The 19,963-nt window shown below is 53.9% G+C and overlaps 6 protein-coding genes across 6 annotated transcripts; 4 read left to right on the top strand and 2 right to left on the bottom strand.

Moving 5' to 3' along the window:
• Positions 1-372: 372 nt before the first annotated feature.
• CMQ_2718 (c6 zinc finger domain containing protein) lies at positions 373-2,001 on the bottom strand (the record flags this gene model as incomplete). The annotated part of the gene is made up of 4 exons (XM_014316796.1): positions 373-1,094; positions 1,165-1,448; positions 1,542-1,772; positions 1,844-2,001. The coding sequence occupies 4 exons, from the start codon at positions 1,999-2,001 to the stop codon at positions 373-375; spliced, it is 1,395 nt and encodes a 464-aa protein (XP_014172271.1).
• A 1,283-nt stretch (positions 2,002-3,284) lies between these two features.
• Positions 3,285-5,311, top strand: CMQ_2588 (major facilitator superfamily transporter multidrug resistance; the record flags this gene model as incomplete). The annotated part of the gene is made up of 8 exons (XM_014316666.1): positions 3,285-3,364; positions 3,426-3,787; positions 3,838-4,007; positions 4,069-4,162; positions 4,228-4,552; positions 4,634-4,819; positions 4,946-5,122; positions 5,176-5,311. 8 exons carry the CDS (start codon positions 3,285-3,287, stop codon positions 5,309-5,311), a joined length of 1,530 nt encoding a protein of 509 aa, XP_014172141.1.
• Positions 5,312-5,666: 355 nt separating this feature from the next.
• CMQ_2723 (alpha-galactosidase a precursor) lies at positions 5,667-6,476 on the bottom strand (the record flags this gene model as incomplete). The annotated part of the gene is made up of 1 exon (XM_014316801.1): positions 5,667-6,476. The coding sequence occupies one exon, from the start codon at positions 6,474-6,476 to the stop codon at positions 5,667-5,669; it is 810 nt and encodes a 269-aa protein (XP_014172276.1).
• Positions 6,477-8,218: 1,742 nt separating this feature from the next.
• Positions 8,219-9,379, top strand: CMQ_2612 (NADH:flavin oxidoreductase NADH oxidase family protein; the record flags this gene model as incomplete). The annotated part of the gene is made up of 1 exon (XM_014316690.1): positions 8,219-9,379. One exon carries the CDS (start codon positions 8,219-8,221, stop codon positions 9,377-9,379), a length of 1,161 nt encoding a protein of 386 aa, XP_014172165.1.
• A 304-nt stretch (positions 9,380-9,683) lies between these two features.
• CMQ_2846 (uncharacterized protein) lies at positions 9,684-12,715 on the top strand (the record flags this gene model as incomplete). The annotated part of the gene is made up of 4 exons (XM_014316924.1): positions 9,684-9,863; positions 9,936-10,113; positions 10,270-11,311; positions 11,605-12,715. The coding sequence occupies 4 exons, from the start codon at positions 9,684-9,686 to the stop codon at positions 12,713-12,715; spliced, it is 2,511 nt and encodes an 836-aa protein (XP_014172399.1).
• A 2,505-nt stretch (positions 12,716-15,220) lies between these two features.
• Positions 15,221-19,931, top strand: CMQ_2819 (voltage-gated chloride channel protein; the record flags this gene model as incomplete). The annotated part of the gene is made up of 6 exons (XM_014316897.1): positions 15,221-15,642; positions 15,703-15,799; positions 15,853-15,965; positions 16,034-16,992; positions 17,264-17,511; positions 17,646-19,931. 6 exons carry the CDS (start codon positions 15,221-15,223, stop codon positions 19,929-19,931), a joined length of 4,125 nt encoding a protein of 1,374 aa, XP_014172372.1.
• Positions 19,932-19,963: the final 32 nt, after the last annotated feature.

The following is a 19,963-nucleotide window of genomic DNA, read 5'->3' as shown; positions in this document are numbered from 1 at the left end:
CTGGTTTCAGAAACATGTTGTTGTCATTGCTATGTCTGCTTGAGGATGACACTTACTGGACTAAAAGACAGAAACTTACATTGATGAATATGTCGAGTTCAACATCCGTTTCCCATAGTGCCTTCTCAAACTGATCCTGACACTCCACACTTTCGTCCAGTTGAAGAAACTATATTCGCAATTTATAGAAACCAAAGCATTATCATGGCCCGTTTGGCCAATGCTCGCCCCCCGACTACGACCTCCTTCCCCTTATTGCTACGCATTCAAGGATACCTGAGACGTTGCTGGGAGGCGTTATAGGAAAGGAATTACCCGCTACAGTTACTAAGGCCAGATGTGGGCACATCTCCAACGTATACTCATGGTGCTTCAGAAGCCAGCTACTCCGAGCCACGGAAAGTCAAAATCAGGGACCATCCATGAGCCCACATTCGCTGTAAAGTCAAAGAGCTCTAGCCCGCCACCGGAGGTGAGAAAGCTGTCGCTCATAGGCAGCGGGCGCGCTTCATGCCGAATATCAGCTGGAGCTGGCGATTGGGGGGGTTCTTGCTGGATGTCCATTCGCTGTTCGGCTGGGTACTGAGTCAATTGTGACTCGGCAGCAGAGGTCGAAGATGCAGCCGCGGCCGGGGTATTCATCTCGGGTTGTGTTTGGTGAAGAGTGGCAATATAGCTGCTCTTGATGGCGGCCCATCTTGTCAAAAGACTCTTATACCAGTCCTTGGCCGTTTCCAAGACTTGTATTCTCGAAGACAAGTCGTGGATGTGAACGGACAAGGCATCGATATATGCGTCGAGCTTGATGATAGAGCGTGCCATTTTGATGTTCCAGCCGGGCGTCTGGATCGACAGAGACATGGTAGCAGCCAGCAGAATCGAGTACCCCAGAAGGGCCCAATGCGTGGATGGTAGACTTATCAAGTCGGCAAGAGGGATAGCCAAAAAGGTGTCGAGAAACTCCTTTGTGCTTTTTAAAGAATCCATGATAATGCGGATGCGGAAAACAGACATATCCGTGCTCCGAGACATGCCCGATAAGCTCACTTCACGTACAAATGCCTCAAAGAGAGAGGGCCACACCCTCTGACTAGCTAGCGATGTTGTCAGCAATTGTTGAAAAGAGGTAGATACGCCGGCCTGACTCTGTTTGGCAGTGCTCACGATCGTCTTTCAGCAACGTTGGAAGGCGTGATCGCCAATCATGAAGCTTGGCGCAGAACGCGTTCAGGTAAATCTGAATCTGCTCATCGTTCATGCATTGTGCTTGGCTGGTCTCGGTGTAGTTGAAGAGCGTGTACACTTTCTCGGCCTCGCGAGTGAGCTCAAGATGGAAGATGAGGTCCGAGTCCGTTGGGACTTCCTGCGTAGCAGCCAGCGACTGTGCACACAAGTGCAGATACTCGGTATAGGCCAACGGGATCGTCTTGCGTGTGATGATAGAGTACCTATACGAGGCGCAGTTGTAAGCCGTCATGGTCAAAATGCATACAGTCCCACCTAGAGAGGGGTTTCTTTGGTCGTAGTCTTGGTCTTCTTACCATGTTGCAATGTGGTAGCAGCCGAGGTACGCTCGCTGGGCCTCAAGCCCCCAGAACTCCGTGTCAACGACATTCAGACCTCGCGGCAAATCATTAAAGGTCTCTACGTTCAGCTGTTGATGTCTGCCTTTGCCAGGCCGACGCGTGATACCATAGTCAACAGCCATAGAAATAGCGATGGCCGTGAGTCTGTACGCCTGATGAGTTTTGGGTGCCATGTGCAGGTGGATCCTAGAGCATCTGATATCAGCAGTCGGAGTTGCCAGAGAGCTGAATGAAACATCGGCGACATCGCGGCCTACCAATTGAGATACACCAGCAACCCGCACAGCAGGTCCAGTTCCCTGTCTCCGTTCTGAATCAGCTTGATGCTCAGCGCCTTGAGAAAGTGCTGGTTCAGGGCTTCCAGCCGAGTCCCATCCTTCCAGGATGTCGTAATAAGAATGGCTAGCAGGAACATCGGGCTTGATTCCCTTAGGCTGTAGAAAGTTGCATTCTCGGAGAGAACGACATAGGGGAAACTTTTGGCAAACTGTTCCCGATAGTCGGCTACAAGCCGATCTGCCTGCTGGACAGATACAATGCGATCGATTCCATCGACGAGGGGCTGTTCAGGAGACCCAGCCGCTGTGACAAATTCCCGTGGTGTCTCGGTGTCGGCAGACGTGGACAAGTTTGAGCACTGCCCAGAAGAAGAATTCGGCAATAGCGATATAACCCTATCAACATTTCGCTCGAGCTGTGCGATCCTCAATTCGTGCACTGTCATAAATGTCAACAACGGTCGCAACAGACGGTGAGTCAGAACAAGATTGCGCATTCGAACCTATCTTCTTGCGCTGCCGAGGACGCGACTCGGGAACAACACACTTCAGCTTCCTTTGCAAACATCTGCTCAGAGAACACATCAGCCTTCGGTCTGGATACAGGTCACAACGACAGCACGCGTCCGGAAGCTGGCCCCGAAAGCGAGCCTTATCTGCTGACCTTTTGCAGGCCCATGGAGGGCCATCACTCATCAAGCACCGCAGCTTTTTCTCCTTGCAGGCTGCACATGCTCGTATCAGATACGGGGGGCGTTCTCCGGCCATTGCAGAAACGACTATTTGACGTGTGTGGTGTTCATTAGCTCAGTTCCTAGGTGAAATCAGAAAACCGGCGAAATATCACTGGTCTCCACTCTAGTTGATTTCTCGGAGGTTCCGAGAGCCGAGTGCCGAGGCTAAATCCCCGGATTTTAGTGGCATTTTGCTCTTATACAAGCCACTACAACAGAAAGGCGAGAGGATAGATGACCGCAGCTCGGATCAAGCACCGCTCTATATTCAAGCTCTGTAGATCCGAAAGGATCGCTTGATCACCGCATCCTCAAGAACTAGTGTTTGTGTACTATTGTAGGAAAAGAACTTGAAATGGACTCAGCGCCACAATTCGGTGGGCGGGGTCACAGAGGTCGGAGGTTCCGAGCACAATAAAAGAGGCGCCTACTCTGTAGACATTACCGTACGTATCGTGCGGACTAACACGTAGGAGTCGAGTACCGTATGACACGGGACCGGTCTTAGAGCTTTGTCATTACAGGGACGATGGTGCCAATATGCACATAAGATTCGCTCTCCGGCTTTTGAGAGTTCCGACTTTAACGCGTCGACTTTGACTTGGATGGCCCGAGTATATAGAATGGGCCTGCAGCCCTCCCCCTCACCCATCGATGTAATTCTTGTAAAGCAATAGAGCCCCAACATGTCTTTCTCTGCTGGGAAGTCGGTCGATTGGCCGAATTCGACCACGGAGAACGAGGACGAAAAGTTTACCAACGAACTGTAATGTTGGCTCTCTGTTTAGCGAGTCGTCCTGGTGACAACACTGACAATCGGGCCATAGGAGACGTGAAAAGTCCAGCGCCGAAGATGTCGAGGCCTCTGTCCCGGTACCGGGTCACACGATATCGAGCCAGCTAGAATCCCAAGAAGTGTACCAGTTGAGGGATGTCACCACCGCCAATGGCCAAGTCGAGACATACAAGATTGTGGTTTTTTCTCCAAACGACAAGGCGAACCCAAAGAACTGGTCAAAGGCACGTAGATGGCTCATCACCATGACCTTGAGCTTGGTGTGCTTCTCGGTAGCATTCTCTTCAGCCGTTGTCACCCCCGGGATCGCAGGCGTGGCCGAATCTTTCCATGTCTCGTCAGAGGTTGCCCTACTTTCTGTCACGCTCTTCGTCATTGGCTTCGGAATCGGACGTGAGTATCAATCTTCCGATACGAATTGGCTATCATTGACCCTGTCGCAGCTCTGGTCTTCAGCCCACTTTCCGAACTTTATGGACGGTGGATCATCTATGTGGCGACATTTGGCTTTGCCGTCATCTTCATTATACCATGTGCCGTGGCCAAGAACATCGAGACATTGCTATTATGCCGTGCGATTGGCGGCATTGCAATCAGCGTGCCCGTGGCCAATGTAAGTTGATAGACTTGCAGGTCTATCCAAATGAACGGCTTTTAACAGATACTACACACAGATTGGTGGCAGTCTTGCAGACATGTGGAAGCCTGAAGAGCGTGGCATCCCGATGGCATCATTTAGTGCTGCTCCCTTTCTGGGACCCATCATGGGTATGTTTGTGCCTCCATCCCTTTACGGCTGTGTATCAAGGGCTGAGGGCTGACAATGCACAAAGGTCCCATGATCGGCGGCTTCGTTTACGAGAACATTGGCTGGCGCTGGCTGTACTGGCTCCAGCTCATCCTCTGCGGCACATTTTTTGTCGCCATCTTGCTCTTCGTCCCCGAAACGTATGCGCCTGTCATTCTCGAGACGCGGGCGAAGAAGCTACGGAAGCAAACCGGGGACCACAGCTACAAGGGAGAGCATGAGCTTCTTCGCAGATCATTCAAAAATATCGCCCGGGTTCATCTTGCCCGGCCTCTGCTATTGCTGTTCACCGAACCGATCGTCACCCTGTTCGCTATCTATGCAGCTATTCTCTACGGAATCCTATACATGTTCTTCGTTGCGTACGCTTTACAACACCACTTCCTGGGAGTACTGTGCTTCTTTTTGGCAAACGGCTAACAGACATACAGATATCCTATTGTCTTTGAGGAGGGAAAAGGGTACTCAGCCGGGATTTCAGGCCTGATGTTCCTCCCCATTACTGGTGGCATCATCTTAGGCCTTCTCGGAGCCCCTATGGTGAATCGTCAATACATCCGCAAGCGGTCAAAATACACAGGACTTCCTCCACCAGAGCTGAGACTGCTCCCCATGATGTGGAGTTGTTGGTTTATACCTGTCGGCATCTTTATTGTAGGCGCTCTGCTTCCCCGTTATATACGTCATCGCGAATTCTGACCAGCCTAACCTCAGTTTGCATGGACGTCTTATGACAACATCAGTTGGGTTGGGCCTTGTCTTGCTGGCTTTCCCATTGGTGTCGGGTTCGTTTTCCTGTACAACAGCTTTAACAATTACATCGTCGATGCCTACCAGCACACTGCAGCTTCTGCCTTGGCTGCAAAAACCCTCCTTCGGTCCATCTGGGGCGGTTCCACCGTTTTGTTCACTACTCAGATGTACGTTGTCCAGTTTTCAGAACCCTTTAACGTCTGCTGATATGTTTGTACAGGTACCATAACCTCAACCCCCGATGGGCATCAAGTTTGCTGGCATTCCTTGCTCTTGCTTGCTGTGCCATTCCCTTCACTTTCTACCAGTTTGGGGCCGCCATCCGCAAGCATTCCAAGTATGCCTATTCGGAGTAGATCAGATAGTGTATGACTAGAGACATCTCACACAAGTCTTGTCGTAACTGCGGGTTGACCAAGACAATTTTTGCTTACACTGAGCCTCTTATGATTAGTCAAAGTCTCTTACAATATCAAGAATCCCATTTTGTGCATGTCATATTGACATAAAATACGAGATTGACCCAACACATGATATGTCATCCGCAGCCTCTTTTGGGGCATCTCTGTGCCCAGCCCGGCTTCATCTCAGCTCCCAATTAGTGCTAATTAGCCTTCTACATGGACAAGCCCATACTAGCCTTCGATATTAGATCGGGGCCCAGGTTCTAAATTGCTCTTCTTGCCTAGTCACTTTTTGTGAAGTTATGTCCTATCCCTCCTCAATAACACCCCCTCTCCCGTCGTCCGCCTCTAGTTGTTTTAATACTGTCTCAAGCTCTGTCGAACATTCCTGCTCGTCCTCACATCTGCCTGTGGCCTCGAAATCGATCAACACTGCCTCTCCCCCTTCCTTGATTAGAAAATTGTGCTTGTTGACATCCCCGTGTTTGAGTCTAAGTAAGTGCAACTCTCTTAGAACATGTTGGCATGCGTCTAAATCTGCAACGGTCGCCGTGTGTCCTGCGACCTTCTCGATCAAAAAGCCAATCACCCTACCCGCCTCGGTGACGTGTCCCAGAAACCGTGGCCCAATATCGTGGCCATCGATCCATCCATAGGCTGCAGTTTCTGACTCAATATTGGGAATCTGCCACGGGAACTCGGCAAACTTGTATACGGCCGAGTGGTCAAATTCAGGGCAAGTAACGATGCGAACGTTCTGCCGAAGACGGCCGGTCCACGTCAGCTGCAGATGGTCGATTTTAATTTTGTGCCAAACATTCTGGACCCCCGGGAGATTACGCCGCAGAATGGTAGCAAAGACTGCGTCCCCAGTTGTGGCATCCTTTGTAATATGGCCCTCGTTCCAGTTGCCTGGTGGGAAAATGGGCAGCCGGGCTTTGAGGGCTGGCTCGAATGAAATATCGTCGGCAGGGAAGACTCCTGGGTCAACCGTGATGTACTTGATGTCCTTTCCGTCGACGAGGAAGCGGTACTCGCTGACGGCATCTGCATCAGTGAGGCATGCCTGGAGCTTGATATCCTGCGGCGTGCGCGTTACGTTGCGGTTCGTCGCCATTTGGACGGTTGGGTGGCGATGGCGCGACAATCAAAACATTGTGTTTTTAACGTCGGGTTAGACAGCTGTAGACGGTCGTTTGGGATTCCGGTTGGTACCTTTGTAGATTTAAACAGGGAATTGCGTACGCGAACTACAAGTACCTAATCGCGGGGCAAATGCACTTTGCTTATTCGCTATCAACAGTATACCGCTATATTTTACGGTCCAACGTCTATGGAACTACTCTTTACTAAAAGCCCTCCGTTTACCTCTCTGTTAGACCTCTAATCATTCATTTAGTTGAAAGTAATGCTGAGTGCCAATTTGACCGTTTTACGTATTACGTACAAAGCGACACTTCTCTTGATCGTAAGTACTCGTACACTTGAGAGTAGAGCTGATGGGGCTTAGCACTACTACTCTTTTGATTATCGACATCCGCACCCCTTGTTGTAAGCTCAACCTTACGGAGTACGTTCCAATGGCTAAAGTCTCCGTATTTGTCCCGTTTTGGACGAGAGCGGGGACGTGATAAAGCATACGTGTGCTGACCCACACAACAAGAAACACGCCCGGTTAGCTCAATCGGTAGAGCGTAAGACTCTTAATCTTAAGGTTGCGGGTTCGACCCCCGCATCGGGCTCAATTCCCGGTGCGCCTGTTCTGCAGGCAACTCCGAACCAGAGCCAGGCGTTATTTTTTGTCCTTGTTAAGTTTTTTTTCGATCTATTATACGGAGTACATCCAGACTTTTGAATTCGACGGGCACTGGTAGCAGTTGTCTTTAATAAAAAGCAAACAAAGCACGGCGACCGGTGTATGTAGAAGAAACCAAGAAAAACCTTGGCTTCAGCAGCTTTTCTGTGTCTGGCCGCAGCCGTAGCTCTAAAGCTATAAGGCTCTCGATAAATGCCAAAAACCCGTGCCTCTGTCTAGCTTGCTGAATAAACCTCTATTGTCGGCGTTGCGAAATTAGTATAAATGCGAAACGCTTGAATTTAGAACACCAATGTGTCAAGTGCTAGTCGAAGTGAGACATCCGAAGAGAGAATCAATACTCGTAAGATAAGACAACGTCCTTATAGTAGAATAGACTGTTGTATAAACGTTGGTGGGGGTGCATGTCGCCCTTACATATGTTGTGCACTTTGCGTATACGTCGTAGAGTGCATGCGAGTTTCATTTTTGGCAGAGCCAATGCACGCCAGAGGACACCGAGTGGAGAAACACTTTGAAACACGTAAACCTGGGGTATAGCTAGCGTAGTCTGTCAGTGCTTCCAGCGCCATAACGCATATCAAAATCGAACGTGCAGTATTTCTGAAACTTCTATCTGCGACAAAGCGACAAGGGGGGAGACATAATGTGAAATATAAGAGGGACTTTTTCAAGCTTGAGGGACGAGGGTCTTGACTAGTACCTCGAAGCCATCGACAAGTTTATCGCCCGCGCATTACTCCGTATACAAGGACGCAAACCACGAAAGGTGCTAAGGTTTTTAGATTACAAATCACGCCGATCACAAATCACGCCATCGTATCTAATCCAGGCTACGATGCGACCGGAATTCTCGATGGCGAAGTTTCTAGACGGAACCCACACCTTAGCAAGCAGCGGACCAAATATGGTATATAGTAGGTGGATATTGTCGGGCCCTGCAGGATAAATAGAGTTCGCTGGCTTGTCCAAGCCTTCTCGAGTTAGTTTTATCCTCCAGCATAGCACAATTCTCCCAACTTCCACCACACAACAAAGCGACAATGGCGGCCAACTCTCGCCTCTTCAAGCCTCTGCAGGTGGGCCCGTACACACTGTCGAACCGGGTGGTGCTGGCGCCGCTGACGCGGTTCCGGGCCTCGGACAGCCATGCACCGCTGCCGTTTGTGGCGGACTACTATGCACAGCGCGGCTCGGTGGCGGGCACGCTGCTGATCTCGGAGGCGACGTTTATCTCAGCCAAGGCGGCGGGCTACCCGAACGTGCCGACGCTGGCGACGGACGAGGCGCTGCAGGCGTGGCGTGCGGTCACGGATGCAGTACATGCCAAGGGCAGCTTCATCTTCTGCCAGCTGTGGGCGCTGGGCCGCGTGGCCTACCCGACCGTGCTGGAGGCCGAGAAGGCGGCGGGAGCCGACAACCTCGGGCTGGTGGGCAGCAGCGCAATCGCACACGAGGAGGGTGCAGCGGTGCCGCGTGAGCTGACTGAGGCCGAGATCGAGAGCTTTATCGCCGACTACGCGGCGGCGGCTCGTGCAGCCGTCGAGGTGGCCGGCTTCGACGGTGTCGAGATCCACGGAGCCAACGGCTACCTCGTCGATCAGTTCACGCAGGACGTCAGCAACCAGCGGACCGACCGTTGGGGCGGCTCGATCGAGAACCGCTCCCGCTTCGGCCTTGAGGTCACGCGTGCCGTCGTTGCTGCCATCGGCGCCGATCGTGTTGGCATCCGTCTCAGCCCCTACAACAACTTCCAGGGCATGGGCATGAAGGAACCCAAGCCGCAGTTCGATCACCTCATTCGCGGCCTGCGTCCGCTTGGCCTCGCCTACCTGCACCTCGTCGAGGCCCGCATGAAAGGCGCGGACGTTGTTGACACCCCCGATAATCTCGACTTTGCTCTCGAGGCTTGGGGTGCTGGTCCGACCGGTGGCAACAGTGCGCCCGTCCTGCTGGCCGGTGGCTACAACGAGGACAATGCCGTCGCTGCCGTCGAGGACGCGCACAAGGACCAGAATGTCGGCATCGTCTATGGCCGCTACTTCATCAGCAACCCGGACCTCGTCTTCCGCCTGCAGCACGGCATCCGCTTTGCGCCGTACGACCGTACGACCTTTTATGCGGCCAAGTCTCGCGAGGGCTACGTGGACTACAGCTTCTCGGAAGAGTGGCAGAAGGAGAACTCGTCGCAGGGACATCTGTAGAATAGACCATCAGAGTAGAGAGCGCCAATGCCTTTTTTACAGAGCTAGTATGAACTACGTTTACTACTCCTATACTCTGACCTGGGCCGATGCGTCGTGTCGGTATCTAATGGGAGGATCAAGATTGCGACATCTGATGTAATCGAAGCACGGCTCGTGCAGAACCAATCAGATAATCTGGGCATTCGTGGTTTGTCTTGCTGCCTGGTTATGCGCGGTCCTATTCCCGCCCAGCCCCTCTCTCGGGGGCTGTCCTACTGGAAATTAGTTTCCCTTGTCAACAGTCTTGATTTTTGCCACCAATATGGCGTCTCTTCGCACTGACAGTGTTTGGAACGAGGCAGGTCTGGACGTCGCCCGTTTCGAAGCCTATGCAAAGCTGCTATGTCTGCGGAACGGTGGGCAGGTTGAAGAGACGAGCATGTACGTTGATCTAAATAACGATGACGATGACATAATCAACGACCAGGTCGACATCTCCTCTGTCAAGGCTGCAACGATCTCTAGCTATGACCAGGAAAGGCTCAAATGAGCCTTTCTCGACCGGTTGTCAGAGCTCGCGTCTGCCGAGAAGGGCGGCAAACAGGTTGCTTGCTGCATGATGGTGGAGTGGCCTGATCATGTCGACGTGCTCGTGGCGAAGAATAAGGCATTTGCGGAAAATGAACCAGGCATTCCCATGCTGCAAGAGCTTGCGTCAGCCCTGCGAGAAATCAGCAAGTTCGATATGCACGGTTTGTTTTCTTTCTCCGCGTCGCTCTAGTTATCTCATAAACTGACGGCAGGTATAGACCTTACGTTTGTTGACGACAGTCGACTACGGCTGTGGAAAACCGTATTGCAATTGTACCGAACCAGAATCCTGTCCTATGCAAAAATCACTCTTACAGTGCTGAACACCATCATGCCGGCAACCACCACTGGCGAGTCAGCCCAGTTGTCTGACAACTACCGTGATCTTACAACAACCCTGCGGCTATTCCACCGATTGGTGACCAATGCCGAATACCTGGACACACTCGAGGGTTGGGACGAGGCTGTCAGGATTGCATCGAAAGTACTCACGCAGTGCTCTGAATTAGACACGATTGCTAACCCCAACACTGCCGAGAAACTTGCAAATGCCTTAGGCTATCTGTCCCGTCCGCTAACATGTTATAATACGTTTATCCGCGCGGCACAGCGCATGTCCAGCTTTGAAAGCGTCGAAATTCTACCTGTCTCAACCACAGGTCTGGGCGGATCTGATGCACGGCGAAAGAAAAGGAAACCCGTACCTGCAGAGGTCTGGACGGCTGGCAAGGTTTTCGAAGCACTGAGCCTGCCCTTGAACGATACGACGGCCGAACGGGTTCTTGGCAATGGCACGAAACGCCAGACCTGGACCAGAAACAAGCTCATCCAGAGGTACACTTCCCACAAAACTTTGCCTCCGACAGAGGTTCACGCCGAAGTCCAGATCCTGTTGGCAGCACAACGTCACAACTGTATTGGTGCACGCATCGTTCCTTACATTGGCTGCAGCAAGCGCAGCTGTCTGCTTTGCACCGAGTTTGTCCAGGCACTCGGCCCTTACGCGACAAGAGGCTGTCACGGAAAGCTGTACAGCCGCTGGACTGTGCCCCCTGTTTCGTGGATGACAGGTCCCCAGCGCCAGAGCCTGGCACGGAGTCTCCACCATATGGAAGAGACCATGAAGCAGAGACTCTTACATCCCGCCATGTCGGACCGCCCGCTGCTGCATGTGCCCGAGTCAACAATCGGCGGGTCTTCCATGGCCACAATCAAGATACAGACGACCAGGCAGGGCTCTGTTGCCCAGCTCATCGAACAGCGTCTCTCGGACCAGCTTGAAGATGCTATCCATCGCTGGTTTGAAAGGAACAGTAGTGACCGTGATGATGCAGATACTTTTGATCATGTCGAGTCGAGGTAGGTTTGATGCCATCCGCGCGAGTTAAAGCCATCTAACGCACGGACAGCGAAACCATTCCTGAAGGCATGAACGTAAACATGGCTCCCATGCAAGAAGTGGAGGGGCTGGAAGGTGATGCTTGGCACAAATGTGATATTTGCAGACTTGATACACGTTCTCACTGCACGTTCTGCGGACGCGACTGGTTCTGTGGAAGGAGTTGCCAAGATAGAATGACCTATCGTCATCTGGTGAAATGCTCGGCGCGACCCGTCACGACTGCTGATATTCTCTTCAACGCTGTCTCAAGCGATGTGATACCAGAGGATCCCGAAACCCGCGAAGACTTTGGCATGGACCGCCTGAGTCACCGGCGTGAGGAGAGCCATCTGCTCGGCTTGTACCAGGGCCTTTGTCATTTGAACGTGGGGCCTACTGATCTGGACGAGTGGCGACGGACGGGCGTCCTTGTAGACAAAATCATCGAAAAATTTGAGACCATACCCGAGGATTGTCGGGGCCTCTACTTCCCCTGGTTTGTTCGAAACAAGCATATTCTCGATCCGACCGTGCCTCTTGTGTCGCGGGAAAAGAGGGAAGAGGAGGCTGTCTGGCAGGCTATTGTGAGCGCCCAGCAACGTCTCGAGCCGCCATACCGCGACATGGACTGGCGGAAGATGGAGCCACTGTCGCTGAGGTATTGTTTTTTATTTTATGCGCTTTCACTCGACGGCTGCCATCCAAACCCCAACGCGCATTACGACGATATGTGGTATGATTTTGGCTTTGCCGTCTGCGGTCACAACTTTGCAGAAATGCAGTTGTGCACCCTATATGGCCAGCTTTTTGGCGGGGATAAAGCCCAGCGAGATTATGAGAAGAGTCTGGGATGTGGCAGGTTGTTTGGAGGCAGTAGCGACCATCAGCAGCGCTTATGTCCCTTTCTCGAATTCTGGAAGGCGTACGAAGACGGTACGCTACCGGAGCTTTTTGATGGCTACGACCTAGGGTATCAGCTGGACAGGTTCCACCATGCGAGGCTTTTCCTCGCTGCCAGGCCAGACATGTCCGGCTGCGTTCGCCCGCCTGTTTGGGGATTGCGCCATCTTCTGGCCCTCGACGATGCGTCGGCAGAGTCTGCGCTGCGTTTTGGTGGCGCCTATCCGCTAATCGAGGCCGCGATTGAACAGTTTGGCTTCCAGCCCAGGCTGGATGCTCGGGCCAAGGTGGAGCTTAAGAGGTTCTACGGGAGCCTGCTCGAAAAAAGCGATATTCTGGTAGTGCAAGAGGCCATGGAGACAGGCCAGTTGTTGGACCATGCGCTTGACCTCTTGGGGAGCAACGGGGTAGATGAGAGCGTGCGAAACATTCTCAAACGCATGAAATCCGAGGAGAAGAAGAAGATTACGAGGGACACATAACGCACAGTTTCTGAAGAAGCACAGGAGACCAGAACAGGCTGCTCCATTATGTAGGGTCAAAGGAAGGAGGGGCAAAAAAAAGAAGACTGTCTCTGTTGTGTGCTTAGGCCTGGTTCAATGCTTGGATGCTGTACTCTATAGTTCAGAAGCGTATGAGAGCTAGCGAGTGAGCTTTGGGCAGTAGTCCAATTACAGGGACCGCCAAGGTACTCAAAAGTGCGTAAGCCGTAAACGTCCACCCAACTCCAATGGAACCTAATAGCGGATGCATTACAGCAACGCCGACTGCGGCAGAGAGGCAGCGGACAACACTGGCAGCAACTCCAGCCACGAATATGACGATGAGAGTACAGTCGAATAGTGTTGGGCAACATTTGGCCAAGTAACGAAGGAGTCAGTCGCTCTACAGGTCGGCAACACAATCGAGCAAATGCAAGCTATGCCGCTCAAGGACACCATCGTAGGCCCTATCGGCAGTCGTGGAAACGAGCCATTTCGAGGGCCGTGCTTTACAGATTTTGGTTCCGGTTCAAGACGCTTCAGGATCTGGAAGCGTGGTACAACCACAAACTTGATGTCTGCCTATGCTTCCAAAGGGCCCCTGCCAATACACCACGATTTACATTTGCGGATGCTGTGCTTACACATCCGGATATTGTACCGCAGAATCTTATATGCAATTCTTCAGGAAAGGTGTGGCTGATAGACTGGGGCCACGCAGGAATATACCCCCGTGGCTTCGAGCAGGCCGTCGTTAAGAGACAGGCACAGAACAAAGAGTTCAGCGACACGGTGCTTACAAGACTCTCTGATAGGCAGGAAACGCTGTGTATATGGCGATTGAATATTGCGTATAGACTCTTCCTCTACGTATTAGATTACATACGATCCAAGTAGAGTAGGAGATTTTAGATTTACTCTTTAATGTGCAAGTTCTTACGGCCTTCGTACAATAGAAAATCATAGATCTTCCTTCAGCGTAATAATTAGAGGGCAATTCTTATAACATACAACTAGGTTTAGAAATTTCAGGCTGCTAAATTATTACATTTATATTCACCCCCATTCTAGTTCCATACATCATTCTAAAGAACTATTGTTCCAGCGCAGATAGCTAGAACTGGCATAATGTTAAAATCAGAATTAGTTATATATAACCCTACCTACTATAATAGAAGGCACAGGATCCCTACTTTTGCACTTAGTGCAGGTGGTATGACAATTCAATACATGATCATGGCTTATCTCATCAACAAGATGATGATGGAATCAGTCAAAATTCTGTGACAGCCGTTGGTTACAAACTGCAACCACATCCGACAATTTCCCCTCCCGCCATCCCGAGCCCACCACCAGCCATATTCAGATGGCCAGCGACACCGGTGCTCTAGCCAGTCCGATATATCCCCTCATCTGAACACCAAGAGATACGACAGCAGCAAGTCGATCATCTTCTAGTCGTTTTCCACGAGATCTTACCAACGGGTGGAAACCACTGGTGTTTCTACCTTTAGCACCAGGGCATATCCGTGAGGATCCACCCGAATCCAACCGGGCCATCGGGGACTAGCATCAAGGCGGTACGAAGGCGAACAGCATAGTCCGTTTGGGCTACGACGTCAATTACCACCCAGCACATGGTTTCTATCCATGCCGTTCCGGACGTCACGGTGGGCCAATTTATGAATGCTATCCAGGGGGCTGGACGATATCGTTAAGAATTTGACCCACAAGGTAGAGGCTGCCGACAATAAGTGGTTAACCAGATTGCCATGTTCTCAGATGAGAGGCTGATCGCAAACTCGAAGAAGCGGATGCAGCTAGAGATGCAGTTTTATGGGAGTTCATTGCTGGCCAGCCTACACACCGATATCCGACAGTTAATGGAGCATGCTACTAATATTATATAGTGTTGGGTTTATTGTGGGTGCCAAGAGCTGGATTAAATACGCGAAAGATTCGACTGTATCCAGGCTGCTATAGAGCCCGGAGCCATGCTCAACAGTCATGTCAATCCTAGCTGGCGATGCAGCGGAGGCATGCTGGGTCCGAAGTGTGTACGTAATAGGCTATTACTGCATCGCGTGCTTGGTGGAACAGAGCTTTCATTACTAAAAGAAACATGCACACTGCTGCGGGATTTCATATTCACTTCATCTATTGGAAGTCAAAGACGTGCTTGGAGACCAGCTCGACCAATCGTGCTGTTCCGAGATGACGAATAGTGCGCCAAGTGGGCTAATACCATGGTTATCACGTGCCACTTGGCTTCTATACAGTGTCTTGGCATAACGTCGTATTATGCATGTCGCCATAGTTGAAGATAGCTGAGGCCAAGAGATGGTTTTATGTTGTGATGTGTATTGGTTTTGTCCTCTTAGATGCGTCTTGAAAAGGGTTGTTGTCTTGTGTGCACACTATTGCCTATTGACAGCCCTGCCTTGCTCTACTCAAAGTCTAGTACGCACAGTACATGTTGGAGCAGATATGAGCTCTGGAAAGACCATGACATCCGGCTACCGTCAGCCTAGCAGAGATCCCGGGCTGAGACCCGCGGACAAGGACGGCGGTCGTACCTATGTGCAAAACAAGGCGGTGGCCGATGAGCCGACCGGCGACTTTGCCGCCATCGACCCGCACTCGGGCGTCAAGCGCGGGCTCAAGACGCGCCACCTCAGCATGATGGCGCTCGCAGGCATCATCGGGCCAGGCCTGCTGGTTGGCTCGGGCGGCGCACTGTCGGACGGCGGCCCAGCGGCGCTCGTCATCGGCTTCGGCGTCATCGGCATCATCGCTTTTAGTATTATGCAGAGCCTGGGCGAGCTGACGACGCTGTACCCGTCGGGCGGCGCGTTCGTCTCGTTGGCAGACCGCTTCGTGGACAAGGCGTTTGGTGTCGCCGTCGGCTGGAACTACTTTATCATCTGGTACGGTGTCTTTTTGTCTTTTATGTATATATGTCTTTTGCTCGCGTGCTGACGACGCAGGCTTGCCGTGCTGGCCAACGAGTACAACACCATCACCAGCATCTTCACCCTCTGGAGCGACAAGGTCCCCATCTGGGGGTACTTTCTGATGTTTTGGGTGAGCGAGTCTGCTGCAAAGTCCCGGTCTGGATGCTGACTGTGGGTCGACAGTTCGCCTTCACGGCCTTCCAGCTACTCGGCGTAGAGGCGTTTGGCGAGGCCGAGTTCTGGCTTGCGCTGCTAAAACTCGGCAGCCTGGTGGCCTACTTTTTGTTTTCCATCATGTCAGTCGGGGAAGATTCTACAGTTTGGCTGTCAGGTTTCTACGAATCGAGCTGACTAAGCAAAACAGTTATGTCGGCGGTGGCATCAAGAACGTGCCAGCGCTTGGCGGGAAGTATTGGCACGACCCGGGGGCGCTACCGCACGGCTTCCGGGGTGTAGCGACGGTGTTTGTCTTCTGCTCGACCTTTTACGCCGGCGTGGAGTCAGTCGCGGTGGCGGCAACGGAAACGAAGAATCCGGGCGTGGCCGTGCCGCTGGCGATCCGGCAGGTGTTCTGGCGCATCCTTTTCATCTACATGGGCTCGGCCATCTTCTTCGGCCTGACCTGTCCGTCGAATGCAAGCGGGCTGATCAACGGTGGCAACCGCGCGCTCAAGTCGCCGATGACGATCGCGATTCAGACGGCTGGTTGGCACGGCGGCCAGCACCTCATCAACGCCTTCATCCTGGTCACGTGTCTGAGCGCGGTCAATTCGAGTATCTACATTGGCAGCCGAACGCTGCTGTTCATGGCTCAGGACGGCAAGGCGCCCCGGCTCCTCGGCCGGACCAACAGCCGCGGTGTGCCCATCGCGGCCGTCCTCATGACCAATGCCTGCGGCGCTCTCAGCATGATGAACGTCTCGACCGGCGCCAGCTCGGCCTACTCGTACATTGTCAATCTCTCTGGCGTCAGCACCTTTCTCGTCTGGGGCAGCATCTCCTTCACCCACATCCGATTCCGCGCTGCCTGGAAGGCCCAAGGCCACACTGCGGCCGAGCTGCCTTTCCGCTCGTTTCTGTACCCATGGAACGCCTACTTCGGCCTTGGGGCCAACGCCTTCCTGGCCCTTGTTCAGGGATGGACGACTCTGTCGCCGTTCAGAGCTGGGAAATTTGTGGACTCATACATCCTGCTGCCCCTGTTTGCCGTCATCTACGTTGTGTACAAGCTGGTATTCCGGACCCGGTTCTGGCGAGCAGGCGAGGTCGACCTGGTGTCCGGCCGGCGGCGGGACGTGGAGGAAGACAAGGAAATTGCGGAGGGTGCGCACGTTTCATTATGGACGAGGCTTTGGAACAACTTTTGAGGTTTTGTGTAATATGCTGGGACCTGTGTAAGCTATGTACGTAGTAAATAGTGGCACGTGACTCACACGTGACGCTCAATCGATAGGAAGCATTTCTGGAACAGCGCACATAGCATTAAGCTTCATAGTACATATACCTCTCGGCGGCAAAGCGAATGCAATTGCGACATGTGCCAGCCCAACAAAACGGAACAGTGGAACGATTGCGCAAGCGAAAACTGAGGCAGGACAAGTTGAGCACGCTTCCCTAAGACTCGGCGCAGCATGGTTGCGGAAGCCTGGCGCAATGCTGTCGAGATCCTCATCGATGACGCTGCCGGTGGCAGGGACGAGTGCGGGCGGGCGGAGGCTGTCTGTCAGTTCTCGCATCTCGTTTGCGGTATCGAGCGCAGAGCGGGGCGAGAGTGAGGTGGCGCCGGCAGCGGCAGCGGAGCACCAGATGGAAGAGGAGATCGCAGAGATCAAAAGATACGAGGTAGGTTGGCCATGATGGCTGCAGACGGCGACGGAAGCTGACAGGACAGGACTTTACAACCATAGGTATGCGTGCATCTTGATGCAGGGCGACAGGCAGAAAGACGGACGGACTAACGGACAGACTGGGTGCAGGATGCAGCTCGCGAGCAGCAGCGCCGCAAGACGCAGCGACAGCACAGCGCGACGCTCTACGACAACGGGCAGGCCGGATGGCGATACCGGCTGTGGGAGTGGTATGACGCGGGACAGGGCTGGATTGTGGTGACGTTGATCGGGGCGGCGATCGGGCTGAACGCGGCCTTTCTCAACATCGTGACGGAATGGCTGTCGGACATCAAGATGGGCTACTGCACGACGGCCTTTTACCTCAACGAGAGCTTCTGCTGCTGGGGCGCAGACAACGGCTGCGCAGACTGGCACCGCTGGACGGTGCTGGAGCCGGCCAACTACGTGCTGTACCTGGCGTTCGCGGTGGTGTTTGCGTGGACGTCGGCGACGCTGGTGCGGTCGTTTGCGCCGTACGCAGCCGGATCAGGCATCTCGGAGATCAAGTGCATCATCGCCGGCTTCACGATGAAGGGCTTCCTGGGCCCGTGGACGCTGGCGATCAAGTCAGTGGCACTGCCGCTGGCCATCGCGTCCGGGCTCTCGGTCGGCAAAGAGGGCCCCAGCGTGCACTATGCCGTCTGCACCGGGGCCGTGATCTCGCGCTTCTTCGGCAAGTACCGACACAACGCATCCAAGACGCGCGAGATCCTGTGCGCGTGCGCGGCAGCCGGCGTGGCCGTGGCCTTTGGCAGCCCCATTGGCGGCGTGCTCTTCTCGCTCGAGGAGATGGCGACATACTTTCCGCTCAAGACGGTGTGGCGCAGCTACTTTTGCGCGCTCGTGGCCACGGCCGTGCTCGCAGCCATGAACCCATTCCGCACCGGCCAGCTGGTCATGTTCCAGGTGCACTACGACCGGTCGTGGCACTTTTTCGAGACGGCCTTTTACGTGCTGATCGGCGTGTTCGGCGGGCTCTACGGCGCCTTTGTCATCAAGTGGAACCTACGCGCTCAGGCCTTTCGCAAAAAGTATCTGGCACGCCATGCCGTGCTGGAGGCCACGCTGCTGGCGGCTGCGACCGCCCTGGTCTGTTACCCCAACGTCTTTCTGCGCATCGACATGACGGAGAGCATGGAGATTCTCTTCCTCGAGTGCGAGGGTGCCGAGGACTATCAGGGCCTCTGCGATGCACCCAACCGGGCCTGGAACATTGCCTCGCTCGTCGTGGCCACCGTGCTACGCATCCTGCTCGTCATCATCTCGTACGGCTGCAAGGTGCCGGCCGGCATCTTTGTACCGAGCATGGCCATCGGCGCCTCGTTTGGCCGCACTGTCGGCATCGTCGTCCAGGCCCTGCACGAGCGGTACCCAGCCAGCGTCTTCTTTGCGGCCTGCGAGCCCGACGTGCCGTGCATCACGCCGGGCACGTATGCGTTCCTGGGCGCAGCCGCCGCGCTCAGCGGCATCATGCACCTGACCGTGTCGGTGGTCGTCATCATGTTTGAGCTCACTGGCGCACTGACGTACATCTTGCCGACAATGATCGTTGTGGGTGTGACCAAGGCTGCCAGTGACCTCTTTGGCGGCGGTGGTGGTGGCATTGCCGACCGCATGATCTCCTTCAGCGGCTTCCCCTTCCTCGACAACAAGGAGGAGCACAACTTTGGCGTGTCGGTGGCCCAGGCCATGACGAGCGACGTTGTCGCCCTACCGGCTGCCGGCATGACCTTGGCGGCCGTCGAGCAGCTGCTGGCCCGCGGCAAGTACCAGGGCTTTCCAGTCGTCGACGATGTCGAGACCCGCGTGCTGGCCGGCTATGTTGGCCGCACCGAGCTGCGCTATGCCCTCGAGCGGCTGCGCAGCGGGTCCAGCGGCCCTGATCTGCACCCGGACACCCGCTGTCACTTTCTACCTGAGGGTCCTGTTTCTCCCGACAGCACCACAGCCGACAGTGTCGATCTTGGCCGCTTCGTCGACCGCACGCCCGTCACCGCACACCCACGGCTGCCGCTCGAGACCGTCATGGAGCTGTTCCAGAAGATCGGCCCACGCGTCATCCTGATCGAGTATCGTGGCCGGCTGTCTGGCCTGGTCACCGTCAAGGATTGCCTCAAGTACCAATTTAAGGCCGAGGCTGCCGAGCACGCCCGTGACGATGGCCACGCTGCCGATGCTGCCCAGGAACAGCTGTGGGCCGCTATGCGCTGGCTGGCCGTCTGGCTGGCCGACCGCCTGCATAGCCTCTCGGGTGGCCGCATCCGGCTCGGCGGCAGCGACAGCTACGGCGAGCTGGACGGCCGCAGAAGCTCGATCGTCTTTGACGGCACAGAAGGATTCGACGACGACGGCGTAGAGCTGGCAGACAGATGAGGAGAGGGAAGAAGGGGGACGCCTTGGCAGCT

The sequence above is a fragment of the Grosmannia clavigera genome, assembly GCF_000143105.1.
Source record: "Grosmannia clavigera kw1407 unplaced genomic scaffold GCSC_144, whole genome shotgun sequence".
In the NCBI taxonomy this organism is placed as follows: domain Eukaryota; kingdom Fungi; phylum Ascomycota; class Sordariomycetes; order Ophiostomatales; family Ophiostomataceae; genus Leptographium; species Leptographium clavigerum.
The sequence above is the reverse complement of the archived record's forward strand: the minus strand, read 5'-3'. Positions and strand labels throughout refer to the sequence as shown.